General features: G+C 40.7%; 1 protein-coding gene across 5 annotated transcripts in view; it reads right to left on the minus strand.

Moving 5' to 3' along the window:
• Window positions 1-25,000, minus strand: part of DNAH6 (dynein axonemal heavy chain 6) — a 220,051-nt gene that overhangs the window by 100,917 nt on the left and 94,134 nt on the right. For all 5 annotated transcript variants that reach the window (XM_082743451.1, XM_082743452.1, XM_082743450.1 and 2 more), the window contains 10 exons: window positions 20,666-20,848; window positions 19,986-20,129; window positions 15,761-15,982; window positions 14,787-14,934; window positions 12,748-12,905; window positions 11,117-11,248; window positions 8,021-8,192; window positions 6,560-6,706; window positions 5,916-5,989; window positions 3,918-4,072 (listed from right to left, as the gene is read on the minus strand). In XM_082743451.1, coding sequence (XP_082599577.1) covers window positions 3,918-4,072; window positions 5,916-5,989; window positions 6,560-6,706; window positions 8,021-8,192; window positions 11,117-11,248; window positions 12,748-12,905; window positions 14,787-14,934; window positions 15,761-15,982; window positions 19,986-20,129; window positions 20,666-20,848 — 1,535 coding nt within the window. The remainder of the gene's footprint in view (window positions 1-3,917; window positions 4,073-5,915; window positions 5,990-6,559; window positions 6,707-8,020; window positions 8,193-11,116; window positions 11,249-12,747; window positions 12,906-14,786; window positions 14,935-15,760; window positions 15,983-19,985; window positions 20,130-20,665; window positions 20,849-25,000) is intronic.

A 25,000-nucleotide genomic window follows, 5' to 3' on the forward strand; every position in this document is an offset into this window, starting at 1 on the left:
ATTTTTTTTTCTGAGTTGAGAAGGCTTTTAGCCGCTTATTGTATACAAAAAAAAAAAAAGTCTAAAATGTCACCAACAAATGAAAATGTAATATCTGCTAAATTACTGTAATTGTTCTATAACTCATGCGCATAATGAAGCCCTTTTCATTGCTATGCAGCAGTAGGTATTTAAAAACTCTTACAAGCAGAGATTTGTTTACTCTAATTCCTAACTACTGATCCTCTTTAGAAAAAGATGTCTACGTCATTATTCACATGGCTGCCCTTTGTTTCTCTGAAAATCAAATCTCCTCCATTCTACAAATGGCTATTAATTTCCTCCTGTAATATTTTAAGCAATCCCTTTCATAGCCTGTTGATTTTCTTTCACAAAAACCAGAAAGATTATAAATAAAATTAAGCTGACTTTGCCTATGGTCTGGTTTATTCTCCAGGAAGTTTCTCAGACTGAGTACTGCTGTTATTTTTTTCTTTGCAGGCATATGGCCTGTGTGAGCTACAGGATAACCATTGCTAGGAGGTAGGGTGTTAGTGTGCTGGTGGGGGGAACAGATGAGGAGCAAACGGTATCTCAACAACCCAGGGACAAACTGCCATATTACACTGGAGTGCTGACAAAAAATAAATTTCTGAATTAGAGTTAATTAAACAGCAGGAGTATAGGAAAGGTAAAAGACCTGATTGCTTATGGTTTATAGAAAAAGAAGTCCTAGGATTTAACAGCCAAATGTAACATGATGCAACACTAAAATGTAGTTGACAGGGGTAAAAAACAAAGTCATTATGGTCTCGCTGTGTTAGCAGACTGCAGGAGATCTGTCCTCACACACACTTTACACTGTGGATTGCTCAGAATACCTTATCCGGTCTGGGTGTCCCACTTTAAATGGAACATGAAGAAATTATCAAGTGCTTCGTATATTGAGGCTGAAAATAACCCCTAAGAGGCAACAGCAGAAGATCTGGGTTAATTCTGCATGGAGAACACAAAGCTGAGAAGAGCCTGGTCATGATTGTCAAATATTTGGAGAGCTGTAATGCAAAAAGTAGATCCATTTTGGGTGGCGGCATTTGCAGCTGAGTTAGAGTCAAAGAGCTGGATGCGATTCTCTGCCTGTGACTCACTAGCTAGGGGACTTTGGACAGTTTACCAACTCTCTGTGGTACACTGTCCTATTCAAAAATGGCTGCAGTACTATTTCTGGTCCTACTAGCTCTTTAATCCTATCAGGAGATAGAGTCTCTGACCCCTTGTGAACAGAATGGGCCTATGTCACTCCTCTGATTAATGGAGTGTGGTAGAATTGATGCTAGGTTCAGTTGTGAGAGGCCATTTGGCTTCTACCATGGCTCTCAGTGCACAGGCTTGGGAGCCTGGAGCCATGGGAGAAGCCCGGACTTGCCACTGCTTTGCTGGAAGGACCTGGGCAGTGCACACTGAGGCAGAGGTGTACCAGGCACTCCAGCTGCCGTCTTACTTTAACTGCACTAAGACCCCAAGACAGAACCACTGGGAACCGTGAGATCACAAACTCATAAAGCTACCAAGTGTCACAGTCACTGAATATGGCTGCTGGAACATTCTCTGAGCCTTATTTGTAGAAAGATGAGGATATTGAGGCACAGAGAGGCATTATCACGGTTAAAAGAGATACTCCACATCATGGTTTTATGTTCATGCTGAGTGCTATTACTGTCACTGCCTCACAGGATGGGGCAGATACCAGATATCACAGGGAGCAGATCTGGCATCATCCTTGCAGTGTCATTTTAATACCTGGAATTGTCCAACAGTATACAGATGCACTTTAAAAAGTGGTGCATCTTATGATTTCCCTCATATGTGGAATTTAAGAAACAAAGCAAATTGAGCAAAGGGGAGAAAAGGAGACAAAAGCCAGACTCCCCAGCAAAGGAAACAGTCAATAAAACAAAGAGGCAACCCATGGAATGAAAGAAGATATTTGCAAATAACAGTACTGATGTCCAGGATCTATAAAGGTCCTGATATCCAGGATCTATAAAGAACTTCTCAAACTCAACACACACAAAACAGATAATCATGTCAAAAAATGGGCAGAAGACATGAACAGACACTTCTCAAATGAATACATACAAATGGCTATCAGACACATGAAAAAATGTTCATCATCACTAGCCATCAGGGAGATCCAAATCAAAACCACATTAAGATACTACCTTACACCAGTTAGAATGGCCAAAATTAATAAGACAGTAAGCAACCTGTGTTGGAGAGGATGTGAAGAAAGGGGAACCCTCTTACACTGTTGGTGGGAATGCAAATTGGTACAGCCACTTTGGAAAACAGTATGGAGATTCCTTAAGAAATTAAAAATAGAGCTTCCCTATGACCCGGCAATTGCACTACTGGGTATTTACTCCAAAGATACAGATGTAGTGAAAAGAAGGGCTATCTGTACCCCACTGTTCATAGCAGCAATGGCCACAGTCGCCAAACTGTGGAAAGAACCAAGATGCCCTTCAATGGACGAATGGATAAGGAAGATGTGGTCCATATACACTATGGAGTATTATGTCTCCATCGGAAAGGATGAATATACCCAACTTTTGTATCAACATGGACGGGACTGGGAGAGATTATGCTGAGTGAAATATGTCAAGCAGACAGAGTCAATTATCATATGGCTTCACTTATTTGTGGAGCATAAGAAATAACATGGAGGACATGGGGAGATGGAGAGGAGAAGAGAGTTGAGGGAAATTGGAAGGGGAGATGAACCATGAGAGACTATGGACTCTGAAAAACAATCTGAGGGTTTTGAAAAGGCAGGGGGTAGGAAGGTGGGTGAACCTGGTGGTGGGTATTATGGAGGGCACGTACTGCATGGAGCACTGGGTGTGGTGCATAAACAATGAATTCTGGTACACTGAAAAGAAATTTTAAAAATTAAAAATTAAAAAAACAAAACAAAACAGACTCTTAACTGTGGAGAACAAACTGATGGTTAACAGAGGGGCAGGGGATGGGTGGCAAAGAGGGCACTTGTCATGATGGGCACTGAGTACTGTACAGAATTGTTGAATCACTGTACTGAATACCCGAAACTCATACAACCCTGTATGTTAATTATACTGGAATTAAAATTTGAAAAAAATAAAGTGGTGTATGCCCCAAGGACTGTAGATATTCAGGCAGGATACCTATTTGTCAGGGATGTCTCTCAAAGGAAACTTTTATGGGTAAGCAGATGGAATCTACAATCCTTGGATGTCACTCATTTTGCTATAATTTTGAGCCCCTTCTTTCTTTAGGTGTGCATGTAAGCAGCCTTGTACTATACATGTATCTCTGTAAACTACCTTAAATCCCTTTTTTGGTAATGAGACAGGATATCGAAAACAAACAAAAACAACCTATTAATATGTAACAAAAATAACCCCTTGGACTTCATAGAAAGTTCATGACACTTATATTAAAAATATATAAATATATATTTCAAAATATATAAAGAAGGCACCTGAGTGGCTCAGTTGGTTAAGTGTTGGATTCTTGATTTTTGGCTCAGGTCATGATCTTGGGGTCCTGAGCTCAAGCCCCACTTTGGGCTCCACACTGGGCGTGCAGCCTGCTTAAGATTCTCTCTCTCCCTCTACCCTTTCCTACCCTGCTCTCTCTCTCTCTTCCTCTTTCTTAACAAGAAAAAAATCTATCTATAGATATAGATATATAAACACATACATGTGTGTGTATATGTATATATATATACATGCACACACACACACACAAAATAACTTTTACATTATAGCAAGATTTGCTAATAGACCATTGTCCATCTAGCAATCTATTTAAAGACTTTTGTACAACTTAATTCTTACCTTTTAATACAAAAGAAATTAGATCGATGCATTATTGGGCATGTTATACTACTATACCTTGAAACATGTTCTATAGCATCCTGGAAGAACACCAACTTTACTTCTTTGGGATTTATAAGATTATAATCATCAAGATAGTCTTCTAGAACATTGGCGATTTTCTCCATATCAGGCATGTCATCATAAATCCGATCACTCTTATCTGCTCCAAACTATAAGATGATTTATGGGAGAGGGACCAAGTTAGATCAATTACGATACAGGAACATAGACAATATTTGTAACCTTAGGAGGGAACATTATTTATCCATGTTACTATGTAATCAGTTGCATGCATATTTTATATATTTATATGCAAGGCTTTCAAACCAAGGAAATGGGACTAAGAAACTCAGATTTTCATGGGTAACTGAAAATGCATTTCATTTAAGTTCAAATAGTACATTGGAATTTCATTGAATTTTGCTATAAAATTCACACAAAAGCTCAGAAATAGGTTTCTAGTTTTTCTCACTATTCCTTACTTTGGTTTTGTACTTTGGCTTTCAGGCCGCTGACATCAGAGAAGCTAAATGGGCTGAAAATGAGGCATGCCAGACTTCTCGGTTTATAAACAATCATGCTGGAATTACATGTAGTTTTTACACAGCCGTCATCTGATTAGACAAATCAGGGAGAATGAAATTTGGGGTAAACCAGAAGGAACTGAGTTCCTGTTTGAGGTCCTGTGTGGACCTGTCATGAGGTCTTTTCTTTGCTGTAGCCCATTTGGAGCAACTGACCAAAATAAGGCAAGAAGGATCCAACTGGGGGCACCTGGGTGGCTCAGTGGGTTAAGCCGCTGCCTTCGGCTCGGGTCATGATCTCAGAGTCCTGAGATAGAGCCCCACATCGGGCTCTCTGCTCAGCGGGGAGCCTGCTTCCTCCTCTCTCTCTGCCTGCCTCTCTGCCTGCTTGTGATCTCTCTCTGTCAAATAAATAAATAAAATCTTTAAAAAAAAAAAAAAAGAAGGATCCAACTGTTCTTTCCCTTTGCTTTATTCCCCCATTTGATTATCATATCAAAACACACGGGAAATATAATCACCACCTGGAAACAAACTTTGCACTTTGTTTTTAATAATACATTTAAATAGATACACTGCATAAATTATTTATCTTTTTTATTTGTCAGGAATTACCAGGGTGACTGTGATTATATACACACAATATAAAGACAAGTCTGTCCTTTTAACCAGCTCTGACTGAAAGCTACCGTAGCTCTGTGCAGGAAGCTGGGGATTTAGGGTGAACAGAACAGACATAGTCCCTGCCTCCTTGGAGACACCAGGAATGTTGTACCCAAACAAGAGCCAACTTGGTAAAACGAGATGGTTACCTCTCAACATAGGTAAGCTGGTTAGATGGAAGACTTATTCAAGGCGCTTCTAGAATGTAAAATTAGGGCTGGTGGGTACACATTATTGGGGGTGCAAATTGAGGAGCATAGCATAAGAAAAATTCTGCTACTGATGAGAGCTACCCTGAAACGAGGAGGGTGGCACGGCTACCTACAGAGCTGCTGAAAGCATATGAGCACAGGCTGTAGAGTGCATGGAATACTGTAAAGGGACTGGCAGCCCCGCATTAAGAAACTAACCCTCTGTGCTTCCTTTCAAATAAAAAACCTGGTGGGTCTCTGATTCAAACTATTACCAAAATGAATGTGACTAGAGCAGGAGTCAGCAATCTGTTTCTCTGACGGGCCAGATAATAAGAACTTGAGGCTTTGCAGGTCAGATGGTTTTTGTCGCTAGTACTCCACTCTGTCTTGTCATGCAGAAGCAACCGCAGGAAAGAAGGGCACACAGTGCAATGAGAGTGACTGTGTTCTCACAGAATTTTATCTACAAAAACAGGATAGTTGGCCTCTGGGCCATAGTTTGCTGACTCCTGTCTAGGTCTCTAATCTTCACAGATACAAAATTCTTGTTGAATATGAAATTGAACTGTAAAATAGTAAGTGCTTTATTTAGCTTCAAATGTAGCCAGGTCAATTCAACAGTCTATACTTGCCTTAATAAAGTCTCCAAAGATGATGGGTTTAGTCAAAAAATATTCCAGGTCAATTGCAATTCCAAAATGTTTGTCTATTCAAAAAACAAAACCAATTTGTCATATATGATAAGCTTGAATGCAGTGTTATAATAAGATACACAGAATAGTATCAGCTGTTACTTTACTTAAATGGCTTAACTAGTAAATGAAAGTTGAGAGAAAGCCATGTTGATACCACACCATTTTAGTTTGGTTGATAATCTCCTTGATTGAAGATAAAGAATGTTTAATGTTAATAAACATTTTATTAAGTAATAAGTATTGAATAGACATTTAATAAATCAGAGGTACTTTAGAGATACCCTGGCTTCTTACCAGACAAAATCCTGGTTCTCCTACTTTCCCATTTCTACTTAAAATTCCATACTGCATTTAAGATATTAACTCTTCCTGAATTTTAATAAAATGATTTTCCTAATATTTAATATATTTCTACATATTTGAATTGTTGGAGAGAAAAACTTTTACCCATGAACACTAAAATTCATTTTGCTTTACCTTATCTAAGTTCATTTTAATTTTTCCTTATAGAAATCAAATTGCTTTTCTAGGCCCCTCACCAAAGAAATAAAAAGAAAAAGTAAATAATGATTGATATTTACTGGCCATTTCTGTCAAAATAGTATGGAAATAGTGTTTATCTTCATTATTAATCAAACGGTCATGGAAAACTCTTTGGCATTCATGGCAAAAGAGTCTAAATATCTGTATTTCTTCTCTTATTGTTCCTGGATCACATTGGAGGATACCTGTTTTTCAAGAAAGAGGAAAAAGGAAACTTTTGTGAAATATCTAGTTACAGTTTAATTGACTGGAAAATCCTGAAGTCCAGCCTTATGCCCACACTACGAGAAGTGGGTGCTTCCCTAGTGGGTGTACACACATACAATAATGGTGATCTCACTTTCTTTTCTTTTTTTTTTTTTTTTTGGTAAGATTTTATTTATTTCTTTGACAGAGATCACAGGTAGGCAGAGAGAGAGGAGGAAGCAGACTCCCTGCTGAGCAGAGAGCCCGATGCGGGGCTCCATTCCAGGACACTGGGATTATGACTTGAGCTGAAGGCAGAGGCTTTAACCCACTGAGCCATCCAGGCGCCCCTGATCTCACTTTCTGAAGGCAAAACTGGAGACATTATCTGACAAAACCCTTTTCCTTGTTTTGTGATGTTTTTTCACTGAACACGTGAAGTGATCAGACTTCACAGTACAAGCTGTGTTTATCTCATTATTACACTGGCTTGCAACATGTTAAGTGAGGAGTGTTGCGTCTCTTTAATATTCATATATATTCATCCAGTAAGTCCCCCACCCCCACCCCACCCCTGACCTTTACACTATTTTCAATACACCAATTCCCTCTTTCATTCTTTCCCAACGTTCAGTCCTCACCAAATGCCCTTGGTCCTTCTGGCTTCTATTCCAAATTACTCTGATTACTCTTCGTATTAATATAAATTATAATTATAAACACAGTTCAAATAATATCAAGTTACAACAAAGCAGTGATGTAAAGCAGTCCTTGAAGTGTTCATTCTGTCTGGGGACCCTTCGCTTCTCACCACACAGTGCAGAGGCAGACAGGGAGAATACTTACTCTGCGCATACATATGCACGGCAGACAGGATGAACTCTACAACATGAGAGTAAAATCCTTGAGTAGGCTGAAGAGGAGGGTGACACTGAATGTGTCAGAGGGGGTACTGGCATGTGACTGAAGCAGGGACAACTCAGCCACTGCAGTAGGAGGGAGGTAGATGTGGGTGGACTGGGATAATTGGAAGATGAGGTAGTTCTGGTTCAATTTCTCCTCTTTTGTTTTTGGTGAAATAAAAAGATAGGTCATCAGTTGGGAGCAAGAAATGGAAGGGGATGCTGATGGTCTGAGGGCAGCTGTGACGTTGTCAAGGCCAGGGTGGGAGTAGAGGGTAGCTTGAACAGGGAACAAGTACTGGGATTTCTAGGTGGGGCACAGACGCTCATACATATAATTCTCCTGAGAGATTGGGGCGAATGGAAATCAAGGGAGGGTGCAGGTCAGAGAATGAGGGTTCCATACATTACCTTGTACACATTTGGATAAATCCCTCAAGTTAAAGACATAATGGGACTTGGCCGGTGTTGGCAGAAGATCAACACTCATTCTGTTATAAATCTCAACTGCGGCTTCCACAATGTTTGATGCAGTTTGCTTTACAGCTGGTGGAAAGTCACTGAGGAAGCCATTTAAGATGGCCTAGAACAAGACATAATGTGAGAGAGTTAGATTGTTCTTAATACCAAAAATTTATCATCTTTCAAATACTCCAGATCTGATGATGCTTTTTCTAATAATAATTAGAAAGCCGAATGTCAATGCAAGGATGTATGGGTAATAAAACTCTGCCATTCACTTCAGAGTATGTCCCCGAGGATGGGCTACTCCTGTCTTCTGAGATAGTCTGGTGATGCCTGAGAAGCACGTGTATCTGACCATTGAACTGACACACTTACTCTCCATATAATTTAGACTTCTGCTTCCCATAGGTCCAGAGGTCATTGTGGGGTGCCCAAACTTATCTGGAAGTGAGCCAAGGAACTATCTCTGATATTTATGGGCCCATGACCAACTGGTTCATAGACTTCAACCTCACGTCAGTTTAAAGTGCAACTTACTTGTAACTACAATCTGCCCCCCTTCAGCTTCCCAGTCTCAGCATAGGGCCTTGCCCCATGATCAGATCAGGAACTTGCAAGTCTTCTTTGACACCTTCCATTCTCTCCCCACAGTCAAGCTTGAATGCATGTCTTGAATCTCTCTGGTTTCCGGACATCACCCCATTCCAGTCTTGATTCGTTCATCTTGGCTTCTTCAGACCTTCCTTCCTTCTATTGGCCTCTCCATTTCCACTCCTGTCTCCCTTGAGTTGCCTTCAGTCAGAAAGATCAGGCACTGCCCTCTCCTGTCAGTCCAGACTCACTCAGCCACCCCCTCACTTTGCCCTCTTCCCCACTGCACTGTGACCCAGCTGCACAGGCCTAACCACGTAGGCTCTCTGCTCTCCTCAGGGCCTTTGCACAGCTCTATCCCCCCCACCCTCTTCCTCAGGGCTCTCTGTTGGCAGGCACTTTTTCACTCCTGTGTTTTAGGTCACCTGTCATCTCCTTAGAGAGGCCTTCCCTGACTCCTTCTGTCAGTGTCTCTTATGGCTCTCTCATATTCTCATATATAACTTGCCACCATTCCTAAGTACATATTTATTAGCTAGCTTGCTGCCCCCAGATGCTTGGGACAATTATTATAGATTTTTAAATAGGTAAATTTCTTTCATAATGGTGATGGGAAGGCACCAGAATGCACATCAATGCTTGTAAGCCAGTCCTTGTGACTTTAGATTTTGGGCTCTCATACAGGATTTTAAAATAAACTCAAGTATTTGTTTCAGTGAGCTTCCTCATTGAACATTAGTTTCAGCAGCTTACAAGGAGTATCTTTCAAGCTGCCCCTTCCTGGGCCCCCAACATGAGCTTCCCATTCTCCAAATGGCCCATATTTTGAGTAGGAGCATCCCAAAACATATATAAAATAAAAACTTTATTATACATGTTATATATATACTACATAAATATATATATACTATACTACATATACTACTATATATATATACTACATAAATATATATACTACATAAATAATTAAAATCTAGTCTGTTTATTCTCCATCCATCCATTATAAATTTGTATTTACAAATATATATAACCATATTATATAGCTTTTATATATAGTTATTAATATGATACACATTAGTTCATTTATCTGTTTATTATCTATCTGCATGGTAGAAGCTCCGTGAGGACAAGGATGGCATCTTCTTTGTTTAAAATGTAATACCAATGTCTGGTACCCAGTATATGCTCAATAAATATCTCTTTAATAAATGAAATTAAGGGCTACTCAACTGATATTCACAAATTAAAATTAGCATGTCAATAGGAGCAAACTCCTCAGAGTTTACTAAGGATGACAGCTAGGTCTTCTATTCAAAGGTCTGGCTTACCTGACATATTTGGCAACTTTGAAAAGCTTCTACTAAGACTACACCCTAGAGCCAGAATTCCCACAGTCTGGGGGCAGGACGCTTTGTCATGAGAGAGCTGTGAGTAGTTCATGGAGTTGGTTGTTGGTTTCAATTACCACTGTTACACCTTTCTAATTAGAAATTACATCTAATTTGATGACAACATTATCAATTGGATTTGTTGTGTTCTGCTCAGTTTACCTTTAGAATGTACAGTGATGCATATTTTTGGTGTGTACATTTTCAGTAAGGAAACGCTAAGACATGTATGAATGTGTCACTGCCCCTCTTTGGCTCCTCGACCATTTACCCACCAAGTCAGCTTCTCTAGACCAGTCAGTGAAAAGTCTTGTTCTACCTGTATGCCCACATCACCATTTCTCATCCCTGTGACTGCATTTGCCCGTGTGCCTTTTGTTCCCAGGATCTGTTCCTCCCTGTCCGTTCTTGTCCCCCAAGGTTCAGCCCGCTATCTTCACCATAGCCTTTTGTGCTTGGTTATGGCGCGCTCGCTCTAGTCGTGCTGCTTCATGTTCTGTCAACATCCTACTCAGAATAACGTTGCACCTTTTACTGAACATTTCTGCTAAGCACTTGTGGGGAGGTATGGTTATTTTCCCCACTTAAAGGCAGAGGAAATGGACCCTTAGGGAAGTTTGTAGGGGCGCAAGAAGTACGGGTGGTTGTTTTTGTCAGAGGTGGTGGGGGCAGGGAGGCGATGAAGTCTAAGTCAGGTGCATTGCACTTGAGCTTGCCCGCCTATGGGGAGCTGGTCAAGTGTGAGAGGAGCACAGAGGAGCGGGGGGGAGGTGCAGGGTGGGGTCTGCTGAGTGCTAAGTGGCAGGGGCCCATGATACAGCCTTCTTTAAAGGCTTTGGCAGTCTTTCTGCATTCTGGAAACTAGTTCTGGGACCACAAACACAGAAGCAGTGATGCGGCCGCCAGTCAGCTACTGCGCAGATGCCCCTGTGTTTACCTGCTTTCTGCTCAGAAAAAGGACAGGTGGGCTCTTCAGAAACACCACAGCCTATTCTCACTGTGGGAATTCGGGAACAGACGTATTTTCTTTTGGCCCTTTGCTGAGGTTTAAATTCACACTCACCTGGAAAATCTGCTTCAGGCTGTGCTCTGAAGGCATGGGAAGGCACAGCATGCTGAAGTGGCGGATGAAGCGGGGAGTCACGGGGTTGCGGCCCCCGCCTGGGGGTGCACATGCTGATACAATCGTGACATCCTGGGCGGGAAGAAGAAACCCACCCGAGTCACCCAGCCAAGCAGGAAATGACAGCTGCCCATACCGGTGGTGAGACTCGAACCAACCCTTTTCCAAAGACCTACCACGTGATAGCATTACCTATGTAATGGCACATACATTAGTCAGATATGTATGTACCATACATACAGACTACACGATATCTGACTTAATCCTCACAGCCACCCAGGAGATCACTACCCTTACCCTCATTCTGTAGATGAAAAAAAATCAAGACCTGGGGAGGCTAAGTTGCTTGAGGTCACTTAGCTAATATCTATCTGTAGAAACACACCTATGTAAGAATGTAATCTTCAAAAACGGTTAAGAATTTGTTTGTGAGGTTAGAAGATATTTGTTCAACAAATATTAAGTATAGTCAATTCTTGCTATTTGTGGTAGTTATGTTTCTATAAAAATCACTGGAACACTGAATTAACACACACTGAACCACAGCTCCTGGGGGAAATATAGAGTTCGGTTCCTATAAGCCTCTGGTCATAACATTTTCAACTGCCCATACATGATATTGTAACTGCCTCTGGTCTTGCCTCCTCTTAGACCACCCCTCCCCCATGGCCAAGGGAAACTTCCCATGACAGTTCTTCCAGAGGCTGTACATCTATGAATCCACATTCCTTGTCATGGCACCATGGCCCCCTGGGCTGACCTCTCTCTTGCCACTTTGGTGGCATTCCATAGCACCGCGGTGTTCCACACTCCCTGCCTCGAGATACAAAATGCTCTTTTCCCTTGTTCTGCCATGCTCTGACTGCAAAATCCTCCTCCAGCGTCATCCTCTGGGAAGGCTTCTCTCAGCTTCAAGAAGTGTCCACCCTGCCTCCCTCCAGTTTCTCCCCTCATCACCCTGCATTATAAATGCCTGTGTCCATCTACCCCTGAAGCTCACCCCTTGGGGAGATACGCCTATCTCACTTGTTCCTGAATCTCCCAAATAAAGCAGGGCAAGAATTTGATATCAATTAAATAAATCAACTCACCTATAAAAAAACACCAAGGCTATAGGTTAGAGGCTGAATTGTGTCCTCCTCTACCCATGCCCAATTGTATGCTGAAAGCCCAAGCCCCGGCATCTCAGAATGAGACCATATTTGGAGATGGGGTCTTTAAAGAGGTAATTAAGTGAAAATGAGGCTATTAGGGTGGGCTCTAGTCCAGTATGACTGGTGTCTTTATAGGAAAAGGACATTTGGATACAGATAGATACAGAGGGAAGGTCATGAGAAGACACAGGGAGAAGACAGCCATCTGCAAGCCAGGGGGAGAAGCCTCAGAGGAAAGCAACCCTGCTGACCTCTTGATCTCTGACTTCCGGCCTCTACAACGGGGAGACAATGAATCTCTGTTGTTGGAGTCACCCCGTCTGTGGTATTTTGTATGGCAGCCCTAGCAAACAAATGCACCATCTTTTCTTACTGTTTACATTTAAATGCACAAAATAACTTAAAACCTAAAGTGACCTGTATGTCTTTCCAAAAGAGTTTGTTTCTGTCATAAAATCCACCGAAATCTTGATACTGCCGAAGTAATTCAATTGGAGGCTGAGAGCCATAGCGATCCAGTCTGGGCATGTTTAAATCATCAACAAAAATCACAACTCGTTTATTTCCTGGAGCTCCTGGGGAATAAAATGAATTTAAGAACTAAGATTTGCCATTGGAAAATATAAGACAAAGGTCAGGTAAGGCTTTGGACTCTGAACACTCTGTAGGTTGAAATGCGTTCAGTTCCGAGTGAGGTGGGCTCCAGCAGAGAGAGGTGAAGGGAGCTGAGACACCCAAACTGTCAGGTGGGCCCCCAACCTCACTCCCAACCTCACTCCCAGAGGGGCAGGATGATGTCAGCTCTCTAGTCAGGTCTGGATCTTTCTCAATCCCAGTCACTGCCACTGTCCTCCCCAACTGTGTGGCCTGGCATGGGGTGAGGAAGGTCATTTTCTTTTTAGAGAGGGAAACGGAAGTACTCCAAAAGCTTCCTCACAAAAATGCCACTGCACTACTTGCCACAAGGAAAACAGGGCTGGATATTGAAAAGCATTCTGAACACGGGGCGCCTGCGTGGCTCAGTGGGTTAAAGCCTCTGCCTTCAGCTCAGGTCATGATCCCAGGGTCCTGGGATTGAGCCCCGCATCGGGCTCTCTGCTCAGTGGGGAGTCTGCTTCCTTCTGCCTGCTTCTCTGCCGACTTGTGATCTCTGTCCATCAAATACATAAATAAAATCTTTAAAAAAAAATTCAAACAAACAAAGAAAAGCATCCTGAACACATCAAAGGGAAATCTAGTATGGCAGAACTTTACAATGTCATATTTAACGTAGAGAACATCAATATACACACTAGTCAAAAAAAAAAAAAGGAATAGTGCGAGAGAAAAGAAAACAGCCTAAGCAGAGGTGACCCCACCCACTCTGGCATCCAGCTCTTCCCAACAATGAAGGAACCAAGGCAAACTCAGGGCCCCACTCCATCCTCCAGAATCCAAGCAGCAGGACAGGAGTGGGGAGGGACTCAAAGAGAATCATTCATAAAGACATTGGTCTCCCACCAGAGAGACAGGCATCCACTGCCCCGTGCCTACCAGAGTAGGGAAAAAGGAATAGAGAGGAGGCACTAAAGCGGCTGAGGGTGGTCCTGAGTGAGGGCTGGGACTCTGATTCCCAACATTATGGAAGTTTCCAATGGGAAGGTCAATGCCTGGCCTGTGCACAACTTTTTGGGGAATCCCTCAGGGAGCTGCTCCTGGAAGCCTGCCACATAGCACAGACATCATTCAGCACTAGCAAGAGAAGCAGGGACAATCCATGCGGAAGCCCATATAATGCCAGTTAGGGGGAACACTGTCCTGTCCTCCCCTCCTCTGACACACCAGAGCCTCCTACAAGGAGGGCCAGGAAGAGCCAAAGGGCACCCCATGCCCCGGTCCACCTCCAGGGCCATGACCCACAAACCAGGTCCACCACAGAAGAGAGGAGGAGCCTTACATTGGGTTTAGGGTTGAAACTTTACATTAGGCCTGACTCAAAATAGCTGCAAAGGACCAGAAAGTTAAGCTATTTATCTAAGCAGTTAATATGGGATGATGAGGGAGATCCTACAAGCCTGGCTGAAAGCACTGACTGAAGAAAAACCCTAGACAGTTTCAAGCCAATTCCTTGCAGAACGGGGATTACTCAGTGCACCAGATACAAAGTGGTTTGTTGGTTGGTTGGTTTCAAATAAAGGGAAATCAATGCAGGCTTGAAAGCGTGTGTGGAGAGGGGCAGCGTCGGAGAGGCAGAGACTGAAGATGTTCTACATTGAAGGTGATGACAAATGAACTGCCGTGTGCTACCGGTAAGATATCTGGATGTACAGCACAGGAAAGAATGCCACTCACAGAATCCCCTTCAAGTAAATTAAGCAAAGAAAGTACCCATTTGTAATTTTATTACATGAAGTATTTTTATGATTATTGATTTGATAAATAATTTCGGTGAGATAAATAAAAATGTTCACTCTTACCTAGTATATTTTTTCTTTTCCTTTCCAGTTTTGACTCAATGATCTCTTGTGTTCTTGCAGATGAAGTTTGAGCAGAAAAATTTAGATAAACGGGAACATAGCCAGCTGATTCCTGAATTCTATTCAACAATCCTTTTGCAATGACAGACTTTAAATTAAAAAATATGTTAATATATATATTCAGTATATCTTTCAGTTGTCCACATCAGTAATAATCCAGTACGAAGAGTAAGAGACAGGATGAAGGAGATAGGTTAAAGCTAGATTGAAATGTCTACCTTCTTCCTGGAGATTCCATTTAATTAGATTTATCAGTGCCAAAGAGATAGTCTAACCAGCTATATCTTAGCAAAAGTTTTGCTAAGTTTGCTTTGTTCCTATCCAAGTCAATTTGATAGCATGAGTCCTAGAAGAACCCAAACTTCTTTTAAAAATAACTTGGAGGGGGAAAAAAGAGAAGGAAAAAAACTGAAATAATATAGAGGACCAGTAGTGAAATCTCTGTTTATGCGGACTGTCCCCAAGCCAAGCAGACAAACAATCAACATTTCCCCTTATACTCTACTTTTTCTGAACACCACTGCTGTGTAGGGTAGAAGTGAATGGGCAGGAGGGGACAGACTGATCTTTATCAACAGTCTGCTGGGGACACAACCTGTTCTGACCAATTCCCACCCTATCCTGTGTGGAGGCACAAGAATATGACATAAAAGTCCCCAAACCTAAAACGTGCTAGTCCACAAGTCCTCTAATTTATATGGTATTGACCCCAAGGATTTATTAAGAAACTGGCAAACTTGGAGTAATCCCCAAGATAAATACAGATTCAGCATAGTTACATTCTTCCTGGAAAATGATCAGAATTCAAAAGAATTTTGTCTGAAAAATAATGTTTTATTTCTGGGGCTTATAACTCTAAGTCCACCAAGCCCTCATTTGGGGACAGACCTTCCTGTTTCAGATAGGTTTCCTACCTTGCCAACTCCAGTTATTCCTGTAAACAGCACTGAATGCCTGACTGCCAGCAGTTTTTCCATTAGATACCCAAAGCGCACTGTGTCAGTTGTGGGGACGAGCATTTCAAAAAAAGGAACATCTCGGCTGTACTTGAAGGTGGGTATGATTCGTTCCCAGGGATCTAGCCGTTTGGTATCAAAGTCCAAGTGAATGCTCCACAGATCACCAGAACTGGGAAGCTGAAGTATAAAATCAAATACCACTTTCATTGGATTGCCATGCAGCAATAGGGAAATTCACACATAAACAAAGGCAGTCATAGAATATGAATGTATTTGAGTTTCTTTTTTCTTTGTTTCTTTTTTTCTTAGGTATCAGAGTCTAATACTTTAAGCATAACCATGCAATACAATGCACAAAACCCCTGATATATTATCTTAAAACCTTATATTAGGAGGCACCTGTTTGACTCAGTCAGCTAAATGTCTGACTTCGGCTCATGTCCTGAACTCGGGATCCTGGGACTGATCCCAGCATTGGGCTCCTCGCTCAGCAGGGAGGCTACCTGTCCCTCTGCACCCCTTGCCCCCAGCTTTTACTCTCTCTCTCTGTTTCTCAAATAAATAAAATATTTGAAAAAAAAAAAGACACGTTAGATTAGAATTGTAAAGCATTTTCAATTCAAGTCAACATTCAGAGGCTTATTCCTTGCCAGCTACTGTGCTTGGTGGTAGAGGCAAATGCTGAATTCGAGACCCAGTCTCTGCCTTCAGTGACCTTGAAATTCACATGGGGGAACAGAAGCATATCAGTTAATATTACAGAGAATTAAGATTCCAGTGGAGTTAGTACATTTACAAAAGCAGGATGACTCCTTTCTACTTGCCAGAGAGTTTTATGGTGATGGCTGGAGATTCAGGAAAGTTTCCAAAGGGTGGTAACACTACAGTTGAGACTTAAAGGACAAGCAGGAGTGCTATGGGCAATGAAGAAATGGGATGGGGAAGGAGGGTGAAAAGAGGGCTGAAGACCTGGGAAGTGCCAAGCATACTGGAAATACAGGAGCAGTATGTACAGTGAGAGATGAATCTGGGAGCACGGGGGCCAGGTTATGAAAAGCTTCACTTTTTCCTTTCTCTTTAAAAAAATTTTTTAAAAAGATTTTATTTATTTATTTGACAGACAGAGATCATAAGTAGGCAGAGAGGCAGGCAGAGAGGGGGTAGGGAAGCAAGTCCCCTGCTGAGCAGAGAGCCCAATGTGAGGCTTGATCCCAAGAATCTGGGATCATGACCTGAGCTGAAGGCAGAGGCTTTAACCCACTGAGCCACCCAGGCACCCCTAAAATTTTTTTTTTCTAAAAAATTTTATTTACTTTTTTGACAGAGAAAGAGAGAGAAACCACAAGTTGGGGTGGGGTGGCAGGCAGAGAGAAAGGGAAAAGCAGGCTCCCCCAGAGGGATCTGTCTGTCTCAAATTCCCAACTGTCCTTAAAACAGCCCAACTTGTCCAATTATGATACCATCATCTTGGGGATTCAGAAAAGTTTCATATCTACTAGAAGGTCCTAATCCATAGAGCTCAGATTCTTAAGGAATTTTTTTCTTCTTTTGGTAACTTTTTACTTTTATATAGTTTAAAACTTAAAAGAACAGTGCAAAGAACTCCATATATTCTTTACCTAGATTGATTGTCCACATTTTGCCCCCTTTGCTTTATTATTGCTCTTCCTACTCTATCAGACTTAATTGTATACACTATTCCACCCTACTCTAAATAACTGTGTATTTCCTAAGGAACAAGGATATTTTCTTATATAGTCACATTAAAGTAATCAAAATCAGAAACTTGAATGGTGATATGTTATTACCTAATTTACATTCCAAATCCAAATATTGCCAGTATTTTTTTTTTAAGATTTTATTTATTTATTTGACAGAGAGAGATCACAAGTAGATGGAGAGGCAGGCAGAGAGAGAGAGAGAGAGGGAAGCAGGCTCCCTGCTGAGCAGAGAGCCCGATGCAGGACTCGATCCCAGGACCCTGAGATCATGACCTGAGCCGAAGGCAGCGGCTTAACCCACTGAGCCACCCAGGCGCCCTTGCCAGTATTTTTAATAACGCCACTTACAACTATATTTCTCCCAGTCTTAGATCCAACATAGGATAGTCCATTGTATTCAGTTATACTTCTTAAGCCTCTTCATTTGGAAAAGTTCCTCAGCTTTCTCTGTCTCCCATGACAGACATTTTGGAGAATATAGGCCAGCTTATTTTATAGAATGCTCCTAAACTTGGGTATTCCAGGGTTATTCCCATAATTAAATTCAGGGCATGCATGTTTGAAAAGAATACTTCACAAGTGAGGTTGTGTGCTTCTCAGCACTCTGTATCAGGAGGCACAGGTTTGTCCTAATGCGGATGATGTTAAATTGATTTCTTAGGGGCGCCTGGGTGGCTCAGTGGTTTAAGCCTCTGCCTTCGGCTCAGGTCATGATCCCAGGGTCCTGGGATCGAGTCCCACATCGGGCTCTCTGCTCAGCAGGGAGCTTGCTTCCCCCTCTCTCTCTGCCTGCCTCTCTGCCTACTTGTGATCTCTGTCTGTCAAGTAAAATAAAATAAAAATCTTTAAAAAAAAATTGATTTCTTAAAGTAGTGTCTGCAAGGTTTCTTTACTCTAACAATACTATTTCTCTCTCTGCAATTAATCAATAATTTGTAGGAGATACTTTGAAACTAAGTAAATATTGTCTGTCATCTAGCCTTCACCCACAATTTTTAGCATCCATTGATAATTCTTGCCTAAATCAATTATTACTATGATGGCTGCAAAGTAATGACTTTCTAACTCCATCATTTCTTCTATGTAGATTAAATGGTATTCTTCTGTGAGACAAACCATAAGAGACTCTTAATCTCAGGAAACAAACTGAGGGTTGCTGGGGGGTGGGGAGGGAGGGATAGGGTGGCTGGGTGATGGACACTGGGGAGGATATATGCTATGATGAGTGCTGTGAATTGTGTAAAACTGACGAATCACAGACCTGTACCCCTGAAACAAATAATACATTATATGTTACTATAAATAAATATATCTATAAATATATAAATAATATTAAAAAGAAGAGAAAGAGCTCTTCCTTCTCCCCATTTATTGATTTATTCAGGTATATTTTTGTTCTGAATATCAACTCATAGATTTTTATTTCATGCAAAGTCTTGTAATCCCATACTATTATTATTTATTTTGATGCTCAAATCTGTCTAGATTTGGTCAATGGGAGTCCCTCAAACTGGCTCCTGTGTTCCTTTGAGGTATGTGATCATTCTTGGAGCACTTCTTTGTAACCTGCCATAGGAAGATATTCTAGGCTCATTTTGTACTTTCCCCTGTCTTACTCCAGCTATGTCATTACAGAGCTTTGGTTCCCTTTCATGGAGAACGGTATTTAGAAATGAGCATACTAGGTATGTTCATTGCTCCTGAGTTGTCTTCTTCTAGTTCCTATCAGCACACAGAACTAGGGAATTAATATATGTATGAATATATGTATTAATTTCCATATATGTATATACATTTTTTGATCTATGAGAACCAAGACTTCCAATTCCAATGCAAGAACACAGGTGCCTTCTAATATCTCCCCTTCCACATTTATAAATCCTTTTTCTAACAGTGAGAAACCTGGCTGACATTATCCTCAACATATTTATTCATTTGCTCAATCTTAGAATGTATAGAAAGTAAATTCTGAATTGTCAAACCATAGCACTGTGAAAAAGAAATGTACTAGCTAGAATTCAATATTTGTTTATGGTAGGAAGGTTTTTAAAAATTTTTTTATTTATTTGACAGAGAGAAAGAGATCACAAGTAGGCAGAGAGGCAGGCAGAGAGAGAGGGGGAAGCAGGCTCCCTGCTGAGCAGAGAGCCCAATGCAGGGCTCAATTCCAGGATCCTGGGATCATGACCTGAGCTTAACCCACTAAGCCACCCAGGTGCCCCTATGGTAGGGAGTTTTAATATTCTTTTATACCTTACTTTCTTTGTATGGCTGGAGGAGGATTATGAAAAATTTTAATATAGTAAGTGCTCTCTGTGGTTTAAAAAAGTGGATAATTTAATAAATTCTTTTAGTGAAGGATTTTTATTTGTTGTAGAACTAAGTCAAAGTTTTAGTCTTGAAATTTAATTTTAATGATTCAGAATTATTATGTTAAAATGAAATTATTTGGTTCTTACCCTGGCATCAGGATTATCATCGAATTGTGTTCTAATAAACGTATCGAAAGAATCCCAGTAGTTTTCAGTTAGATTACCTCCTAAAGACCATAAATAACAGAATACGAAAGTCTGACATAGCATTGTATTCAGTTTTGTTTGTTCCTGAAAAAGCAAAGAAAAAAGAGTTTTAGTATTTTATTTGTTAATATAACAAGAATCCTTAAATTGCAAAGCCTGAAGATTGTTTTCTTTTGTTGAGATACGTGCATTTTAAAAAGGGCATAGTATATGTTTCTTAGAGTTGACCCAGTAGTCCACAGAGCAATGTTTTATACTAGTACAAGATAATGAATGGCAAGGGATATGTAGAAAAAAGCTCAAGGTTGTCTTTCAGTGGACTATTATCACTTTGTTTACACCTGCATGAAGGTATTTAAGAAGCTGCTAGACAGAAACATACTGGGAATGTGTTGCAGACTATAGGAATTGTACATTGAGTACAAGAGTAAACTATAGGTTCTCTGACATTCCTTCCAATTTTGAGATTCTATGAATCTATTTACAATCATTACTCCTTAAAAAAATTATCTTGAAAATCAAATGATCATTTTATAGAAAATTTAGTTATCTATTTGAAAAGCACCTATACAACAATCTCATTTTTCTAGCTTTATAGCAGGGAGAAAAACCTTTCATACCATCGTCAAATTAACTCCATCCTTCCCAAGTATCAAAGACTCCAATAAGCAACAGAGTGTAGCAACTTTGCTGATGTCCACTTGTGGGATTGCTTGGCCACATTTTTTATTGATAAAATGTAAACCATCATCAACATAACGTTGGAAAAGATTCAGTATATACTCTTGGGTTTCCTCATTCAGCTGAAAATCATACAAACAAATAATATTTCAGTAAGACCAGATGAAATATGAAAATTTAGAAATGAGTTAGTTTAAATCTGTGTATTACAATATATTCTGTGACTTTTAGATTAAAGGATAAAAACATCACAAGATATGAAACAAATTGAAATTTTTAAAAGTCTGTGATTTGGAAGAGACATATGAGGAGATTCTGGGTAGTTGTAGTAGACAATGTCCTATATTGTGAAAATGCCAAAGACTTGACTTGGAACTAATAAGCACTTACAGCAATGTTACAGGATGCAAGGTCAAGATACAGAGTCAATTCCTATATACTTGCAATGAATAATTAGAATTTGATATGGAAAATATAATACCATTTATATTAGCACAAAAAATTAAATACTTAGGTATAAATCCAACAAAATACGTACAAGGGCAAAGTAAGGAAAACTACAAGACTCTGATGAAAGAAGATAGAGATGACCGAAGTAAACAGAAAGATATTCAATGTGTATGGATGGGGAGATCCAATATTGTTAAGATGTCAACACTTCCTAACTTGATCTATAGATTCACTGTAGTCTGAATCACAACACAGCAGGTAATTTTGTGTATATCAGCAAACCGATTATAAAGTTTATATAGATAGTTGAAATACCCAAAATAGCACATTGTTGAAGAACAAAGTTGGAAGACTGACGATATCTGACTTTAAGAATTACTAAAAAGCTACAGTAATCAAGACAGTGTGATAATGGCAAAACAACAAACACATAGATAAATGGAACAGAATAGAGAACCCAGAGACAGACTCATACAAATGTAGTTAACCATCTACCACACAAGAACAAAAGGAATCCACTGAAGAAGGGATGATGTTTCCTTCCTTCTTTCCTTCCTTTTTAAAGACTTTTATTTATTTATTTGATGGAGAGATAGAGAGGCAGAGCAGCAGGCGGAGGGAGAGGGAGAAGCAGGCTCTCTGCTGAGCAGGGAGTCCCGCATGGGGCCAGATCCCAGGACCTTGGGATCATGACCTGAGCTGAAGGCAACGCTTAACCAATTGAGTCACCCAGGCATGCCAGGATGGTGTTTTCAGTAAATGGTGTTGGAACAACTGGTCATCCATATATAAAAAAACATGAATGTAGACACTGATATTACACCTTTCACAAAAGTTAACTCAAAAGTGGATCACAGACATAAATGTGAAAAGCAAAACTATAAAACTTCTAGAAGATAACAGATAAAGAACTAGCTGACCTTAAGTTGGGAAATGGGTTTCAGATATAACGCCAAAAGCTCAATCCATGAAAGAAAATCTGGTAAGTTGGACTTTGTTAAAATTAAAAACTTGTGTTTGGGGACGCCTGGGTGGCTCAGTTGGTTAAGCGGCTGCCTTCGGGATCGAGTCTCAGCAGGGAGCCTGCTTCTCCCTCTGCCTCTGCCTGCCACTCTGTCTGCCTATGCTCACTCTCTCTGACAAATGAATAAATAAAATCTTAAAACAACAACAACAACAACAAAAACCTTGTGATCAGTGAAAGATTGTTAAGAGAATGAAAAGCCTGGCTGGGAGAAAATTTTCACCTGACAAAGAACTTGTATCCTAAAAATTGCAGAGAAATTATAAAGCTCAAAAAGAGTAAATAGCCCAATAAAAAAGGAGCAAGACTGAGCAGGCACCTCACCAAAGGAGATAAACAGATGGCAAATAAGCATGTGAAAAGACACTCATGATCACACATTAGAGAAATGCACATTAAAACAATGAGACATACGTATTCGAATGGCGAAAAGCTAAAACGCCAACATCACCAAATGCTGGTGAGGATGTATAGCAAGATTTCCCATTCATCGCTGGTGGGAATGCAGAATGGTACAGCACTTCAGAAGACAAACAGGCAGTTTCTTAGAAAGCTAAATAAAATTTTACCATATGGAGACAGCTGGGTGGCTCAGTCGGTTAAGCGTCTGCCTTAAATTAAGTTCAGGGCATGATCCCAGGGTTGTGGGATTGAGTCCCGCACCAGGGCTCTGTGCTCAGTGGGGAGACTGCTTCTTGCTCTGCCTCTGCAGCTCCCCCTGCTCCTCCCCCTGCTTGTGTGCGTGCTCTCTCTCCCTCTCTCACTCTGACAAATAAACAAAGTCTTAAAAAAAAATTCTTTTTACCATATGATCCAGCAATCACACTCCTAGATATTTTACCTAAATGAACGGAAAACTTAAGTCTACACAAAAACCTGCTCACAGATGTTTATAGGAGCTTTCTTCATAATTGACAAAAGCTGGAAGCAATCAAATATCCTTCATCGGGTGAATGGATAAACTTGGTAAATCCATACAATGGAATATTATTCAAAACCAGAAAGAAATGAGCTATCAAGCCAAAGAAAGACATGAAGGAAACTTAAAAATGTATTATTAAGTGAAAGAAGCCAATTTGAAAAGCTACATACTGTATGATTCCGATTACTTGACATTTGGAAAAGACAAAACTATAGAGACAGTAAAAAGATCAGTGGTTGCCAAGGGTTGGGAGGGGGTATGGATGGATGAGTAGCACAGATTTTAAGTCAGTGAAACTATTATGTATAATACTGTAAGGGTGGACACATTACACATTTGTCATAACCACAGAATTGTACAACACAGAGACTGAACCCTAACGTAAACTATGCTCTTTAGTTAATAGTAATGTGTCAATAATGTTTCGTCAATTTTAACAAATCACTTTTAATAAATATGCCATAAATGGGGGATGTTAGTGTAAGGGCCTACATAGCCAGAGTGGCCCCACCCTGGTTGAACTGCCATTTTGTTGTTTATGCAGTAAAACTTAAATTGATTCTGCCCCCCCCCCCCTCCAGGGGAACTTACTTAAAAACAAGTCCTGGAAACCAGTCGCAGGTAACAAAGTCCAAATGCAAAGGTGGGTCAGGCCAGGTGGAGGTATTCAGTCAGTGGAAGTGCATACTGTCTTCTAGCTACCAAGGAGTATCGGTCCCGCCCTTTGGGCACCTTTTGGGCGCCAATTTTGACCAAGGTGATAGGCTGGTTCAAATGTCTACTAGGGGAAATTGTAATTCAACTGGTCACCTAGCATGACTGTGCAGCTTTCTCTGTGTGTTACAACTTCATTAGCCACCTGTGCATGGCCAGGCCCAACCACATGGCCTTTGCTCTATAAAAGCTAGTCTGTGAACAGATAAGGGTCGTCCTCTCTGTAAGGGGTGGCCCTGACTGGTCTGTCTGACGGTCTGTTTGCTTCTTGATGCTTGGCGCAAAATAAAGCTTTGCTTGACCTTTGCTTTATATCAGTCTCACTCCTTTAATCACGGACCCATTATTGGGGGACCCAACATTGGGGACCCAACAGTTAGTAGGAAAAACTATGTTTGGAGGGGAAGGAGTATATGATAGCACTCCGTACTTTCTATTAAACTTTTCTATAAACCTAAAAGTGCCGTAAATAATATAGCCTATTGATTTAAAAGTAAAGCAAATTTGCGAAGGTTTAAAATCTTTTTCTTTTTTTTTTTTTTAAAGATTTTATTTATTTATTTGACAGAGAGAGATCACAAGTAGATGGAGAGGCAGGCAGAGAGAGAGAGAGAGAGGAAAGCAGGCTCCCTGCTGAGCAGAGAGCCCGATGAGGGACTCGATCCCAGGACCCTGAGATCATGACCTGAGCCGAAGGCAGCGGCTTAACCCACTGAGCCACCCAGGCGCCCCACGAAGGTTTAAAATCTTATAGTTATAATGAGTTCTCAATTCTGAGGCTTATTTTCCTTAATAATGTGCTCTGAAACTAGAACATATTATTGTTCCAATGTTGATGCCTAACAATGAAAAAAACAATAGTTTTCTGTTTCATCTTTGCAGGGGGAGAGGCAGAAAGAAGATGGCCCTCTGGAATAGGGGCTGGGATGGGGGCACAACACTTCAAAAGATCCCTTGTTAAGTTAAGGCAAAGAGAATTCCTATTTTAGAATGGAAAGGGTACAGAAGGTGATACAGAACTGAGTAGTCCCATATAATAATTTGGAATGTCTCCTCTGAGATTAGAAGACATCTTGGGTCAGAAACATAAGATTGGGTGGGAGGGAAACTCATTTTCTTTTCTCTCAGAGATGTTAATGGCTCTTACAATCTAAAAACAATGAC

The sequence above is a fragment of the Mustela nivalis genome, assembly GCF_964662115.1.
Source record: "Mustela nivalis genome assembly, chromosome: 8".
NCBI lineage: Eukaryota > Metazoa > Chordata > Mammalia > Carnivora > Mustelidae > Mustela > Mustela nivalis.